At 37.0% G+C, this 14510-nt stretch overlaps 2 protein-coding genes across 3 annotated transcripts; both read right to left on the bottom strand.

Annotated features, from left to right (window-relative positions):
• Positions 1–267: 267 nt before the first annotated feature.
• On the bottom strand, positions 268–5054 carry LOC103442502 (uncharacterized). Its single transcript, XM_008381297.4, has 5 exons — positions 4582–5054; positions 4452–4496; positions 3890–4192; positions 2969–3141; positions 268–623 (listed from the first exon to the last, which is right to left on the bottom strand). The coding sequence occupies exons 1-5, from the start codon at positions 4790–4792 to the stop codon at positions 459–461; spliced, it is 897 nt and encodes a 298-aa protein (XP_008379519.2). The 5' UTR covers positions 4793–5054; the 3' UTR covers positions 268–458.
• Positions 5055–8835: 3781 nt separating this feature from the next.
• On the bottom strand, positions 8836–14112 carry LOC103442503 (uncharacterized). Of its 2 annotated transcripts, none has more exons than XM_008381300.4 (8): positions 12991–14112; positions 10984–11277; positions 10607–10726; positions 10258–10338; positions 10070–10130; positions 9935–9988; positions 9725–9848; positions 8836–9294 (listed from the first exon to the last, which is right to left on the bottom strand). In XM_008381300.4, the coding sequence occupies exons 1-5, from the start codon at positions 13868–13870 to the stop codon at positions 10102–10104; spliced, it is 1404 nt and encodes a 467-aa protein (XP_008379522.2). In that variant the 5' UTR covers positions 13871–14112; the 3' UTR covers positions 8836–9294; positions 9725–9848; positions 9935–9988; positions 10070–10101. The 2 variants fall into 2 exon arrangements, with proteins under 2 accessions (XP_008379522.2, XP_008379521.2); XM_008381299.4 differs by having other exon boundaries at positions 10070–10133; positions 12991–14089.
• Between the last annotated feature and the right edge of the window lie 398 nt (positions 14113–14510).

Here is a 14510-nt window from a genome sequence, read left to right as displayed (position 1 = left end):
TTGCATCTGCGTTGTTGATACTATTAATACTTTGAGATGATTTAGATATGCGATCAATATGATTAGTGCTTTGTCATCAATAAATTAGATAAAAGTTAACCGCTCTGAAAAACGACTTAGCCTTTAATTTCCCAAGCTTAAAATATTTACTCCAAGATCTTCATATTTCGAATCCTATTCAAAAGCGCACAAACGAAAAACATAAGTGAAGCCCAAAGCTGTCAGCCAATTTGAACATAACATGAACAAAAACGTTAATATCATCAGTGACTCAAATTATTACTGCATAAAACATAAACATAATAATACATTGATGGATTGTTCTTTTTATTTCCTCTCTGCAAAAGATTTCTCAAAAGACACAGAGAATCTCTGCTTTCACCCTGCAAATGTTCACTTCTCTTTCTTCTTTTTTTACCATATTAATAATTTCAGCTCCTGATAATAATTTAATTTTCTCAGCACCCTTTGAGATTCAGATGAGAAAGAAAGTTATTCTTCTTGTTTTTTGGTTTATGTTTCTCTCGGTACCTTCTTCTCATCCATGACAAGCACCCACCTTGCCTGCACTTTTGCTTTTGCTTTTCTCTTTTTGTTTCTTCTTTTGTATCTTTCACTTCCACCTGCATTTTATGTAGCCACATACATAAAATCTCTTTCCTTTTATTTTCAATTGCATCTTTTATATATTTGGTAATTTGATAAGGAAAGTAATATAAAATAAAGCAACAAGAAGCTTCTGGTATATGAAAGAAGAAACCCCTTTAACCTAGTTAGTTTCTCTCGCACTTAAAATATCAGGGACGGCTCTAGTTTGTGCTTGACCAAAATTTGGATGGTGCAAAATTTAGTTGATTTTGGAAGAAAAACTTAATATGGAGATTCCTATCTATCCATCTCACTCATCAGTTATATTACGTAATAATTGACATAGAGATACGAGAATATATCATGGTTGCTAGGGGCTAGATGGAGACTAACAATTTCAAATGAAGTGTAGTGTTAGGTGAATAGCTAGAGTAGACTAGTGTCACTTTCTGCAACCATCAGTCACCATGGTAAATCACATGGTCTTAAATGGAAGAGAATCCACTCCGAACCTTAATGTTCGAAGCCTCCTCATTAAATCATCTGGGTCGAAGAAATTGAATTCAACAGTCTTCATTAATTCATTTTTTTGGCCCACCACACACAACAAACGGTCTTGATTTGACTTGCACACCAATCAGCATGATGCCTTGATAAGAAGGCTCCGAACACTAAGGTCTGAAGCGAATCCTCTTCCTTCTTAGACACCATCAAATGACAATCTCCATCACAACATGTACAAGTTAATGATCACAAACCCTAGCAAAAAGTTTGAAAGGACATGACTCAGTCACCTAGTCCAAAGATGCAACAAATTGGAACTGATTCCCTCCGGACCCAAATAAACTAAGTCTCCTGAGCAGGATTCGGATCGTTGAAATTTGATTAAACGTCTACAAACAAAGGAGTCCTCTAAAAGATATAATAATTGTAACTGTTGGATCAAATTTCAACGGCCCGAATCCTTAAGCTCAGTTTATTTGTGTCAGGAGGGGATCCAATTCCCAACAAATTTGCACTTAAACAGTGAAATCTTCAAGTAACAAACCCGGAAACACATGACCATCTTTTCCAAAAAGATGAACCAATAAATAAGTGATGTGGCATTTTCAGTGAGGAATCCAGATACTTTTTGTGAGAATTTCAGATATTCATTACCTGTGTTCGTTTATTGTACATTATGCAGTAAAAAATCATATTAAATTTATTTATTTAAAAGTAAACATAAATAGTACCTGATAAAAATTAAGAACACGATATACGATAAATGGATACGATTCACGAATCTTCAGGATCCTCACAAAGAGAATTCAGAGGGAATCCTGTTGGTTCAGTGAGAACCCCAAAGATCAAAAGGGGGGGGAGAAAAAGTGAAGAATCCTTTTTAAGATTTGCACTGAAAGAATCTTCAGGGTTTCCACACAAAAACAAAAAGGTGGTGGTAAAATGGAAGAGGATCTTTTCCGAATTCACTTTGTGGGATTATAGGAATCCTTATATTGTAGTTGTTCATCATATATCGTACGATCAGTTTTCATTAAGTACTATTTGTGTATAATTCTAAATAAAAAATATCAAATGATTTCTAATCGTACAATGCACGATGAATGACTAATATGTGAGGATCTCTAAAATTCCCATAATTTGAATTGATCCAAATCCGGTAAAAAAGGAACACATGGTTCCTGCATAATTCAAGGCAAAAAGTTAATGCAAAGTGGTGGTGGACATGCAAGTTGTCTTGCAACTTAGAGAGGATAGAAACTTATCTACACTCGAGATAATACAGTTGTCAATATCACACATTAATAATGTATTGTCACGTAATAATCATATACTATTACAAAAGGACGAGTCTAATTGTATTTGATACTATTCGACTCCATGTGACATTGTGAATACAACGCCTAATGCACACGGTCCGACACACCGTGACAGCATACCCTACCCAAGGTTCTTCTTTTCTTATTGGAGGCAAAATGATATTCCGAGAAGAGAGTTTATGTGCTGGAAAGCACATAAAAACCAAAGAGGGACCAATTCAATCTGCTAGTCCCTCACCTTGAAGGGAATACTCTATTTTTTATGACACCAACCCACCTTCATTTAGTTGTCCCATCTTCAGAAACAAATCATTAATTAAAAACACGAGAAACGCTGCCGGCATCCCAAATGCATATCATGTAATAGGTCACAAATTTTTAATAAAATATTCAATGCAAAGACAATAAACAAGCAATAAAATGACTACAGGTTGTCCTTCTAATCTTAAACAGTTTGTAAATCGGTTCTATTTGTGCTTATTTCGCTGTCATTAGTCTTAAAAACCTACAACATGGCTAATTCTGGCATTTAGTTACAAATATGAGCAAAAACATACCTCTTCATCAGATTTTGATTTTGCACTTGTTTTAGACGAATCTCCTCCTCGAAATCGATTTGACGATCTCACTACGATCGGAGGGGTTGAAGTAGAGCTAGGACAACTACTTGAACTCAAATCAGGAGGAGTGCTTTGAGTTCCCACATCTCTCGTTCCATCTATTTGCTTCCCTGCATTAAAAATAAATTGTGATTGAAAGTTGTAATTATCATTCTATGAGAAATGCCACACCTCGTTTATATTGGGCCTTTGAATTGAATAAAGGCTAGTTTTAGATTGTTGTGTTTTTTTTTTTAAAGTGCTTTTCTTAAAATTGTTTTTGCTGCAATTTAAGAATAATGTAAAATAAAACAGTTGAGTGTTTGATAAACTACATGTTTAAAAGTGTTGTGAAGATGAAAACCAGTGTAAAAAAACAATATAATTACATATAATGACAAATTTGGACATGATAGTGGGCAGTGGTGGTGATGGTGGTGGTGCCAATAATTGGGTGTGGTGGTTTGGGTGCAAAAGTAACAACGGTGGTAGGGGCGGCGATGCTGGCGAGAAATGTGGTTGTGGTTGTGGTGGCAATGGTGGTGGTGCGATTGTGGTAACAATGCTGGTGGTGATGTAAGAGGTTGGGGTTTGTAATTGTAGGTGGTGATCACTTTGTTCTCCAAAGATAAAATGTGTTATGTCATTTTTTAAAATTAACGAGGGTATTACAAGAATTAAAAATATTTATTAAAATCTCAACTCCGCTTTTTTATTAAAGCATCTTCTGAAGGTTAGCAAAACATTTTATTTTTACCAAACGTCTTTGTATCGCTGAACTTTGAAGTGAAACAGCTCTTGGTGAAAGAAAAAAGCAATACCAGAAGAAGCAAAATACAAAAATAATTAGAGGTGTGAAAAGAAGAAAAATGACTGAACCTGGAATTGGAAATTGACGAGCCAAATCTTCTTTTGTAGGATTAGAAAAAGGCTTGGCAATGTTGGTTGTATGGATTGGTCTTGAGTGGGAAGAGTAAACAAGAGGTGCAGACATTGTGATTCGATTCGTTACGTTTCGAAACGATCTTCCGCTAAGTGTTTTTGCAGATAAACACTCCATTGGAACCTGCCCTGATAGAGGGTTGCATATGTATTTCTCTGCTTCGTTCCACTTTGAATTCAAAGCAAACCCTTCCGGTGATGACGTTTCCCAACTGTGATGAGCGGACCTTGCCTGCAATGCTGCAAGAACAACACAAAATCTTGTATATTAGTCCGGCTGTGGAACAAACGTCTGCTTTTTAATATAGAATGCAATAATAAAGATGAGACGTTCTGCACAGAAAATTTATATTAGTCTGGTTTTGGAATCGACATCTATCTTCCTTTGTTATTTAAGAACGTTAATAAAGACCGAACGTCATGCACAGAGAATTTCTGAGCTGTATATAATAATTTGAATTTGAACTAGTAATATGCTTTCACGATCATGATTTCGTACCTTTGAGGGCTGTGGTGAATGAGTACGTTGCCGGGTCGATTTCATCTGCCAAAAAGGAGGATTTTTTTTTTTTTTATGAGAAATGGTGGATTAAAAAACTCGGTTTTGAGTGAAGCATAGAGAAGGGTACCTCTTAAGTTATAGCCAGGGGAAGAAGCAGTGCTGGAGATTGTAATGTTTGATCTGAAAGAACTTGTGTCCTCTCTGAAGCTTCGAATGTAAGAAGCCGAAAACCTTCTAGACTTCGGGTTTTCGCGGCTGATTCTGGCCTTCACAGCCCACGCTCTCAGGTTGAACTCCGGCTCATCTCGCCTTCTCGAACCGTATGGTGAGTCTTCCATGGTGGAGATTAAATGGAGTGAGCTTTTCCTTATTCTGACTTCTCAATTTGGAATGGTTTTCTTTTAAGGGGTTTGAATTTTATAATTAGTCAGCATGAAAACATGCAGACTTCCAAATTCTGTAAATGTGCTCCTGTTTGTGGGAAGATGTAGTTTAAATGAGTTTTATATTTGTGTGGGATTAAACATGTCGGCATACGATAGGCTTGGACGTAAGCAATTTGGCTAAAACAATGTTACTTCAAAGTTTGAATTGCACCAGTGTAATTTTGGTTAAGTTAGAATATCGCTCGAATAAAAAAGAGTAGCACATGAAATAAGTATTGCCGCTTTGGCTGCCAATGATACACTCACACACGCACATAAAGGGTAAAAATTCATTCGCTTTCTCCTTCCAAAAGAGCTCGACCAAAAAAAAAGAAATAGTGAAGGGAAAAGCTGCAGGCTGCAGTACAAATTTTGAGAGACAAGATTATATTTTTACCTCTTCAAAATTATACACAGTTCTATAACTTTATGGTATGATTTTCAAATACTTGAATCGAGGGTAAATTCTTTAGGGTTTTTCAAAAGAAAATACGTGCATTGATATTGTCAAACAAGTACATATAATATGTTTATACGTTTGTTGGCCATAGTGATATCGACATATTACGGATAAAACATCAATTGTCCGTCATTTGAAAAGAAAAATACTCCTATGGCCAAAGAGATACAATCACGTTACCAATTCATCAAGTGGCAGGACAAGTGATTTACTTTTTAAACACGTGACAAACATTTATTGGACGAGTGACGCCGTTCAGACTATATCTTAATTGAAAGAGATAATCTTTCCTACACAGACTATAGTTTTCCTATGCTTCTATTGGATTTTTTACCAAATGCAAAGGTTGAAAGATGACAATTCACCACTACTCTGCGGAGAGCCAAAGATTTGAGAGGTGTACGTGTGCAAAACTAACAACATAATTGGTCCAAAGAATCTCAAAATTCATGTATAACCACTGGAACGTGGGGCCATAGGGTAAGCAATTTTGGTTTGTAGTTGTGCTTTATGAAAGGACTAGCATTGCAAATAGTACTATGGTGTTGAATTTTTTGGTATCAAACAGTCCAACCAAATTTAGCATTTGAAAATGTGAGTGCATTATTTGGTGTGCCCAACTTTCCCCATCTGGGAAACTGCTGCCTGCTGGGAGTGAAGTCAGGGGAGATGTGATTTGATTACTTGTGTGAATGTGTTTAACTTTTTGACAGAGAAGTGTCAGGAAATTGAATTCAATCAGGTGAGCATAGGGATAGGGGTAACATGGGTTTTAAATTATGGAATTAAACGGATATGTTTAACTCTGAATAGTATGGCTATGGAACATACGTTCGTATTTTATTAAGAACATGTGGTCATTGGAGGACGTGGCATATGTTCGGGATGGACACAACTTCTTCTGGCGCTAGAAGAACAACGGAAGACACTCGAAACCAAAGCATGTCGTGAAAGCAGCACACTGGACGGGCATGCTGCGATTGTCTCCGAGGCACAATTGAATGTAGATATCATGAATCTGCGGGGATACCAGATCAAGAAGCCTAAGCAATATATCATTAATAATGTGTCTGTAGTCACTAAAGCAGATATAAATATTACTGATATATTATCAACAACATTAGCAACGCATCCCTTTGAAGCATAGAAAGCCTATAGAGAATTTTTATAACAAAAAAATGTGACCAACCAGAATATATATTATCCTACGTAGTGCAAATATCGGCCTATTATTTACCTCCTTGGACCTCTGTAAGTCTAAACCAATGAGATTATGAGAGTGCATAAAACTTGTGATATATGAAACCAAATATTAAAATCACATGCGGTTTTTTTTATTTATAATTTTTGGGGAAATGGGTAAAAACAGCAAATAAGTTGATCTGGCAAGCAGATAACAATATGGGGTTGCTTTCGGTCTGGCCTGGACCTATATCTGGATCTCGATGGAAAGAAGAAAAAAGTGTGGGCAGAAAGAACTGGAGAGCAGACTGTGTGTGTCTTAGAGAGAGAGAGAGAGAGAGAAGAGAGAGAGAGAGTGAGTGAACCTCTCTCTGTGCGTGTGCGTGTGCGTGTGCGTGTGCCTGTGCGTGTGAGTTTCCATGTCATGTGATTGTCAACATCCTTGTCATCCCTCGTCAAGCGAAAGAGATAATCTCTGGATTCCTTTCTCCTAATCCATCAAGTTCGAAAATTCGGATCATTGAAATTTGATTCAATAACTAAAATTATTATAATTTTTAAACTAAACCCCTGTTTGTAACCGTTTGATCAAATTTTAATAGTTCGGATTCCCGAACTTAGTGGATTAGAAGGAAGCATGGTCTAAAATATCGATGATATCGGAAATATCGGTAGTCCAAAAACAAGTAAATTTCAATGGAAATATCGGGATATTATTGATATCGATAAAAATTGAATAAAAACCAAGAAAATTGTAAGAAAAACTTGGAAATTTTTATTGAAACTTTGCAGGATGTTTATTTAGTCAATTATCTATTAGTTTATCACAAAAAATTGGAAGGAAATGCATTGCATGATGGATTTAACTGATTTAAGTTGATTATATAGTGAGCTGGCAAACATTGTGAGTGTAGAAAATATGTAATAATTTATAAAAGAAGTTTAAACACACCATAATCATTTATATATGTAGTAATTTCAATGGCTTTCAAGAACCAAAACCCAAAAGTCAATAGGAAACCGAATGCTTCGGTATTTTTTGGGATTTCGGGATTACCAAACAAATGGGGTTTGGAAACCAATCCCATATTGAAAATTTCGGTATTTTTTGGGATGGATTTGGTTTGGATTTGGGACTTTTTCGGTTTGGTTTGGGATTTTCGGGAATTTTTTCCAGCCCTACATATAAGTGACCAAATAAAAAATAGAAAAATTAAAAAACACATGCCATTGACTAAGTAATTAATTGACACAATTTAAAATATAATACCACAAAAAAATTTGGAATATGTGCAAATTTGTTTCTTGCAAAAAGAATTCAAAACAAAACCATATATATAAATATTTTAGCATATTTTCACAAAAACATAAGTGATATGGTGGTCAAGGCGTTGAAAGAGTCACATGGGAGGGGTTCGAAATCCCTCTATGCACAAGATTGAGATTTTTCAGAAATTTTCAAATATTTTCGGGTTTCATCTTGCAATAATATCGATATTATCGCGATACATTAACGATAATTAAAGGGATAAGTCACAAAATATCTTCATCTCAAAAAAACGATTTCGCCGATATTATCTATATTTTGGTCCATGGAAGGAAGGGATCATGTGAGATTTTTCAAAAATTTTCAAATATTTTCGGGTTTCATCTTGCAATAATATCGATATTATCGCGATACATTAACGATAATTAAAGGGATAAGTCACAAAATATCTTCATCTCAAAAAAACGATTTCGCCGATATTATCTATATTTTGGTCCATGGAAGGAAGGGATCATGAGAGGATCCCTTTCCCTCTTCAAGCCATCCTCAAATTATTGGGATGCCCCAACCCCTCTGGAACCCTCATCATCATGGTCGTCAGTTTTGTCCGATTGTGTATGCAACGTAGGTTTCAGCTGCGGTCCAAACCACCAAACCCCACCCCACATTTAATCTCTAAAGCCTTCACTGCGCATTTCGAGAGGAGGAAGGAGGAGGAAATAATCTGGTCTTATCTGGATATAATTGTCCGTTTATTTTCTTTTTCGGCTAAGGTAATTACTGTCCTCGTAAATCAAAGATGTCTGTTAAATCCAACACTTAAAAACATTTGTTTCCAGAGAAATTTCACCTGTGAATGGCAAGGTCTCACAGAAAGGAGAGAAACTTGCCAGTAACGACAACGTTGCTATGACGTTATTCCGAATTAATCAGGCACTATCATGTGGAAAAATTAAAGACAGGAAAATGCTAGTTTGAGTTGAGATACCGCCACAGTAGAATTTCAGTTGCAAGTTCAGAGACAGAAAGTAGGGGTTTTACTAATGCTGATGAAAACTAGTATATTTTCCATTTCCATATCATCAACAGCAGTACTAGACAATCGTAAGCATCAAGTTCAATAAAAAGCGTTATTACGCAGAGTCCATATGTGGTGAGAACTGCGAAGTTAGAAGTGTTATTACAGACCTTGCAAGCTTTACGAACTGAAAGTCTCGTAATGTCCGGAGTTTCATCCACATCAGTCTCAGACCTTGCCAGCCGTCTCATAGCTTTTTTTGCCTTTGGCGAATGCACTTCAGTTCTCCAGTCGAAAACCTCGGAATAGAGACACGCTCGACATGAGGCAACACAAAAGAACCACCAGCGAATACATTGACATATGACAAACTTGTAGCTCCTGGAGTTAGGTTGAACAACAGAAGTAGCTTTCCGTTGCTGAAAGAATCAACCTTAAGAATTCGGAAATTAATGGCAGGCACGCAACTGGTCCCAATTCCATACCACCTAAAATGGAGGGGAAAAGATTTGATAAGATTGAATGATCTCAACTGTATAATGCACACGTCCAGTAGTGATGCACACCACACAATGACAGCAAACATTAAGAATCCAATACCAGATTAAAGTAAGAACAGTCCACAACCTTCTTGAATCCTTGTTATCGGTTACATGTACAACAAGCTCTTAAATCCAAACACAAGTATTTGAGACTAGAATGGCTACTTTGGCCGAAAACCCTTTGACCCCTCACGGACTCATTTAGACTCCACTGTTAACACTTTTACATTAGCAGAAAAACAAGAGTCAACCTATATGATCTCTACACTACCATGTAGCAAATGAATGCAAACTATCATTGAAATCCACAGCCCATAGTCTGAATTAACTTCTTTTGATCTGTCCAATTACAAAAAAATTAAATGACAGTGCATACCTTCAACAGCTCAGCATTCTCAAAGTCTTTATCACTTTAGAGTAAAGGGGAAACTGCAACTCCTGACTTTGGCAATATAGACAATGCAAGGTACCATGGAAATCAAAGAACAAAAGAAGGGCACCTGCAAAAATCAAAATATGAGTTAAGACTCCATACTAAAATACAGAGTAGACATGACAACTTGTTTCCGAGTCCTGAGAACATTACCCCAGGATCACAATCATACTGGCAGAGCTCCTTTAAGCCCGGAATTCAGAAGTCCTGAGAAGAAACCACCTTATATTACAGCCACAGAAGAAAAAATATATATTTGAGTGAATAGGTTCAAGACAAACTGCTCACCAACTAGAAAAGGTGGGCGTAACTATGCAACTTCAAGAAATCGCATATGTGTACAAGCTTCCTGCTTAAGAGGGATAAAATGCAATCACATATGACGATCAGCCTTTTATCTATATTTCAAATCCAGCAATACTTATTGCATATAAAGTAATATCTAAAGTACAAGGAGAAGAAAAAAAACCACATACCTTGTCCAAGAATCAGAATAGCATTTGCAGCCATAGGAATAAGATCTTGAATTTTTTCGCTGGCAAAAACTGAAAGAAGAACTAGCACAGAAAAAAGAATTAAGTGTGAAATACTGAAAAAATAAAAAACAATAGGGAGCACATGACCCCAACTTTCAAATTATACGGTAAATAAAATGCAAATGACACTATCAATTAGGGGATCATTGGGTCCAAATGTTTGATGAACAAGTTTGGACCTCCACTGATGATAAAATTAAAACAACATCACAATCTTTATTCGAGATGTTACAAAGAAAGATACAACATGATTTCAAATTTAATGAGTAAATTATGGGACAACGAAAACCTGAGACATGAATCAGCTTTTCCTCACTGTCATTTTTCCCATTTTCTGCAATATCCACGTCAGATGCCAACATCATCTGCACAGAATTGTATCCATCTGATGCCCAAACAGATTGAGTTCCTGCAAAATGATGGCAGGTTTCCAAGTTTCAGAGGGCAAAGAGTTAGTGAAGAGTAGCCTCATTGTTGAATCTATCTCTAAAGTTTAACATTAAGTGTTTCATTCATAAAAATACAAACCAAGCTACACCCTACAATTATCCACACATTAAGATGATCAACTTCTTTTGTTTCCATATTGCAAATCCAAAAGACCTTCGGTGCTCCTACATGTAAGCATGAAAGATATTTAAAATGTAATTGGTAGGAGAAGCATACGTGAATCTATATCAGGAAGAACAGCCAGCTTTTGCACTTTCATAATGTGAGGCAACTGCTGCACGCAAGAAGTTATTTCTGATCCAATTACAGGACCGGAGAGGTGCAAAATGCGTAAACCTCCATCTGAATCCAAGATTAAAAATTTGTTGGGGGATAGTGCTTCAATAGAAATTGCCTTTGCTGGTATCGTTCTTTTCGATTTTGAGGTTTCAAACTCCTTTCCCTTGAATTCCACAAAACATACTCCCTCTTCACAAGAGTCTTGGTTCAGTTTAACAGACCTCTGCTTGACTGCAAGGTTAAACACAGCATTAGAGACACTAGTCAATTAGCTAAGGGCAACACAAGTTCATATGAATCTAAAACCAAGAATCAATGGAACTCACTTCCATCTAAAAATGAACAGGTGCAGTTATCCAATGAACATACTACAGAACTATATATGCCCTAAAGTAGAGAATTTTCGAGGGGTTAAAGGTTAGAATCTGTCTATGAGCTACAGATTCCAATTCAATGAGAAGAAAGTTAAGTTACTTTTCTAATCAGTGATTTACCATCTAGAGGCATCCTTATGATTTTAACCAAAGGACAGCACCCTGCTTATATGAGTAGCACCCATGTCCTGGTAAAAAAGAAATACCTAAAAAACAATTTGTCAGTGGAAATTACAGATAAACACATAGATAAGTTACAAGTAGTTCAGGCTTAAGAGACGGGCCTAAATAATGTAACATGAATAGATATGTTACCGGCAAAGTTACAACATATAATGGAAAAGATCTTGTTTACAATACAACCCCTCCTCCCACATTAAGCCGTAACGTGCTGGTGATAGACCAGTCATTGTGAGAAAGAGTTTGTGTACAACCATATTAACACGAATTTCTCATAAGGATCAATAAGGTATTGGATGTACATAAAGATCCATTGGTATATTGTATTGGTTTAAGACAAAGTGATCATGACACTTTAATAGTAGCAAGAACACCGAAAAAGCCCGACACCAAGATTCAACATGGTAATACAGGACTGTTTTGTTAAGCCAATCATGGTAGGTCACTTAAAATCCCAATCGTGATCTTTCAGATTGCGTGAATAAAATCAAAATTGAGAACCACATTATTCATTCACTTGATCACATGATGGCAATATCTTTTTACTTACACGCTCCTGCATATGATAGTACACTAATTTACTAGAGGATCCAACATCTTAGTGGCTAGTTAATATACAAAATATATCTAGATAATGCATTATGGGGATGCCTATGCATACGATCTTTCACCATCATGAACCCTAATTTAACTCAAGACTGAGAGTCGTGGACTGAAGGAATGCTAACCTCATTTCTTTCTTTTTTTTGGATTTCGAATAAAAACCCCTATTCTGAAAACCTGAATTACTTCCCACCATCAAACCTTGACCCTAGCACTCCCAAAGTGTTAACACCAATATGGATTTCAACAACCTTCCAGCCATCCAAGTTTAGCCTTTTCCATCATATGCAAACAATAAAACTTATATGCAGTCTTGAAAGTTTGAAACTTCCAAGAAAAACCTACACTGAATATTTATGACCTTTTGAATCCTCTACCGCGCCTATGCCTTTATGAGTTAACACATTCAACTTCTTGCACAAATATCCCATACACATAATGAGGATTGCTCAAACTATCAAGACACTACCTAAATAAGCCTATCTTCGAAACAAAAGGAAGGGCCCCCCGGGCCAGGGGGGTTGGGGAATAGCACTTAAGTGTGTTAAGCTATCCTTATTGGTTAGCCATCGGATTTGCTTAAGTTCTCGATAATTTAAAAGACTTATAACGCTTTCATCTTGAGAAATGTTAGATTAGAAGTTCCAGCATCCAACTCTATTAAGTACCCACTCAACAAAGAGCAATGGATGTGTAATCAAATGTACAGAGAACGTTTGCATTGTATTTTGTGCAAAAAGGTATGATCAGCAAAATTAAAACCAAAATGCAGAATTCGCATACTTACCAGAAACATAATTCCTATCATTCTTCGCACACAAGTTACCACTGCAAGTTATCTCCAAACTCCCCTCAACGCCACCACATTTGCTGCCTCCATGCTTATTTCCACAATCGCCCAAATCACTATGCACTTGGTCACCAATCACCCCATTAGGCAAGCCCAAATTTCGGCCCTCATTTTTCGAACTTGAGCTCAAATTCTTGGCCTTTCGAACCCGCCCTTTAACAAGCTGCCTCAAGTTGAAAACCCTGACTCCATTATCTTCTCCTAGGATCAAGAACCCAAACGAAATGCTAATCGACCAAACAAGCTTGCAACACTCAATGACAGCACACCTCATCAACTTCACAACCACCCCATCATCGCCAACTGCTTTCACAGCAAAAACCGAAATCTGTGAGCTCGAAACTGAGTACATGGCGAAGAAATTGACGGACCCGGCAAGCTTAATCGAAACCCCATGATAGGCATCAACCAAAACCCCCAATTTCCCATCAAATTTCAGCCCTTTCTGGGTGCAAACAACTTGAGCCCTCACGAATTGCTTCTGGTTCTGCAGAATGTAGAACCTGAGCAGGACCTGGGACCCACCTTTGTGAGGGCCGGAGGCAATGAAGAGGGTCCAGGTGTTGGGGCTAGAATTAGGGTTTTGCAGAAGGAGGAAGGTGGAGGATGATGAGGGAGGGGCAATTAGGGTTTGGGGAGGAGGGAGGGAGGAGAGGGAAAGAGGGGAGGGGAGAGAGGGGTAGAGAGAGAAAGTGGAGTCAGAGTGCATGAGGGCTAGAGAGAGAGAATGGGGTTCAAATTGGAGGGACGTTATTTGGGGAGGGGAGGAGAGAGAAGGGTTTGGGAGGCTGAGCTTGGAAGCTTGGACAATTACCATTAGAAGATGAGTGAGAAGAAAGAAGAAGAAGAAGAAGATGATGAGACCCCAACAAACAAAACCACCACAACTGCCTGTCTGAGATTTTTGTCAGTTGGGTTGTTGGAGGAGCAAGAGGAGCATTGTCTTTGAATTTTTGTTCTTTTGGGTTTGGTTTGGTTTTGGGGGAGGGTTTGAGATTTGATACTTGTAATTTGACGAGAGATCCAAAGTTGCAGAAATAAGTCTAAAGGTTTAGGCTTGCTGTCAATTTGCTAATCCTTGATTATTATATTTCTTAAGTAGTCATGTTGTCCTCCTTAACAAGGTTTAGAACAATTTCCCTTTCTATTTCTGAATAAATTATTAGAAAAATGGTCCTTGTTAACAGACAAGGATCTTCTTTGTGAGGATCTGAAGATTAATCAATCGTGTTCATTTATCGTATATCGTAGGGCTAGTTTTCGTTAGGTGTTATTTATATTCAATTTTAAATTAAAATTTTAAAATAATTTCTAACCAAACGATGTACGATGAACAGATACAATTTATTGATCATCCGAATCCCTACAAAGAGGATCCTATTCCCTCGTTAACAAGGTTTAGAACAATTTCCCTTTCTATTTCTGAATAAAATATTAGAAAAATGGTCGAGAAAGAT

This window comes from Malus domestica, chromosome 09, assembly GCF_042453785.1.
Source record: "Malus domestica chromosome 09, GDT2T_hap1".
NCBI lineage: Eukaryota > Viridiplantae > Streptophyta > Magnoliopsida > Rosales > Rosaceae > Malus > Malus domestica.
This window is presented reverse-complemented; position numbering and strand designations above follow the sequence as displayed.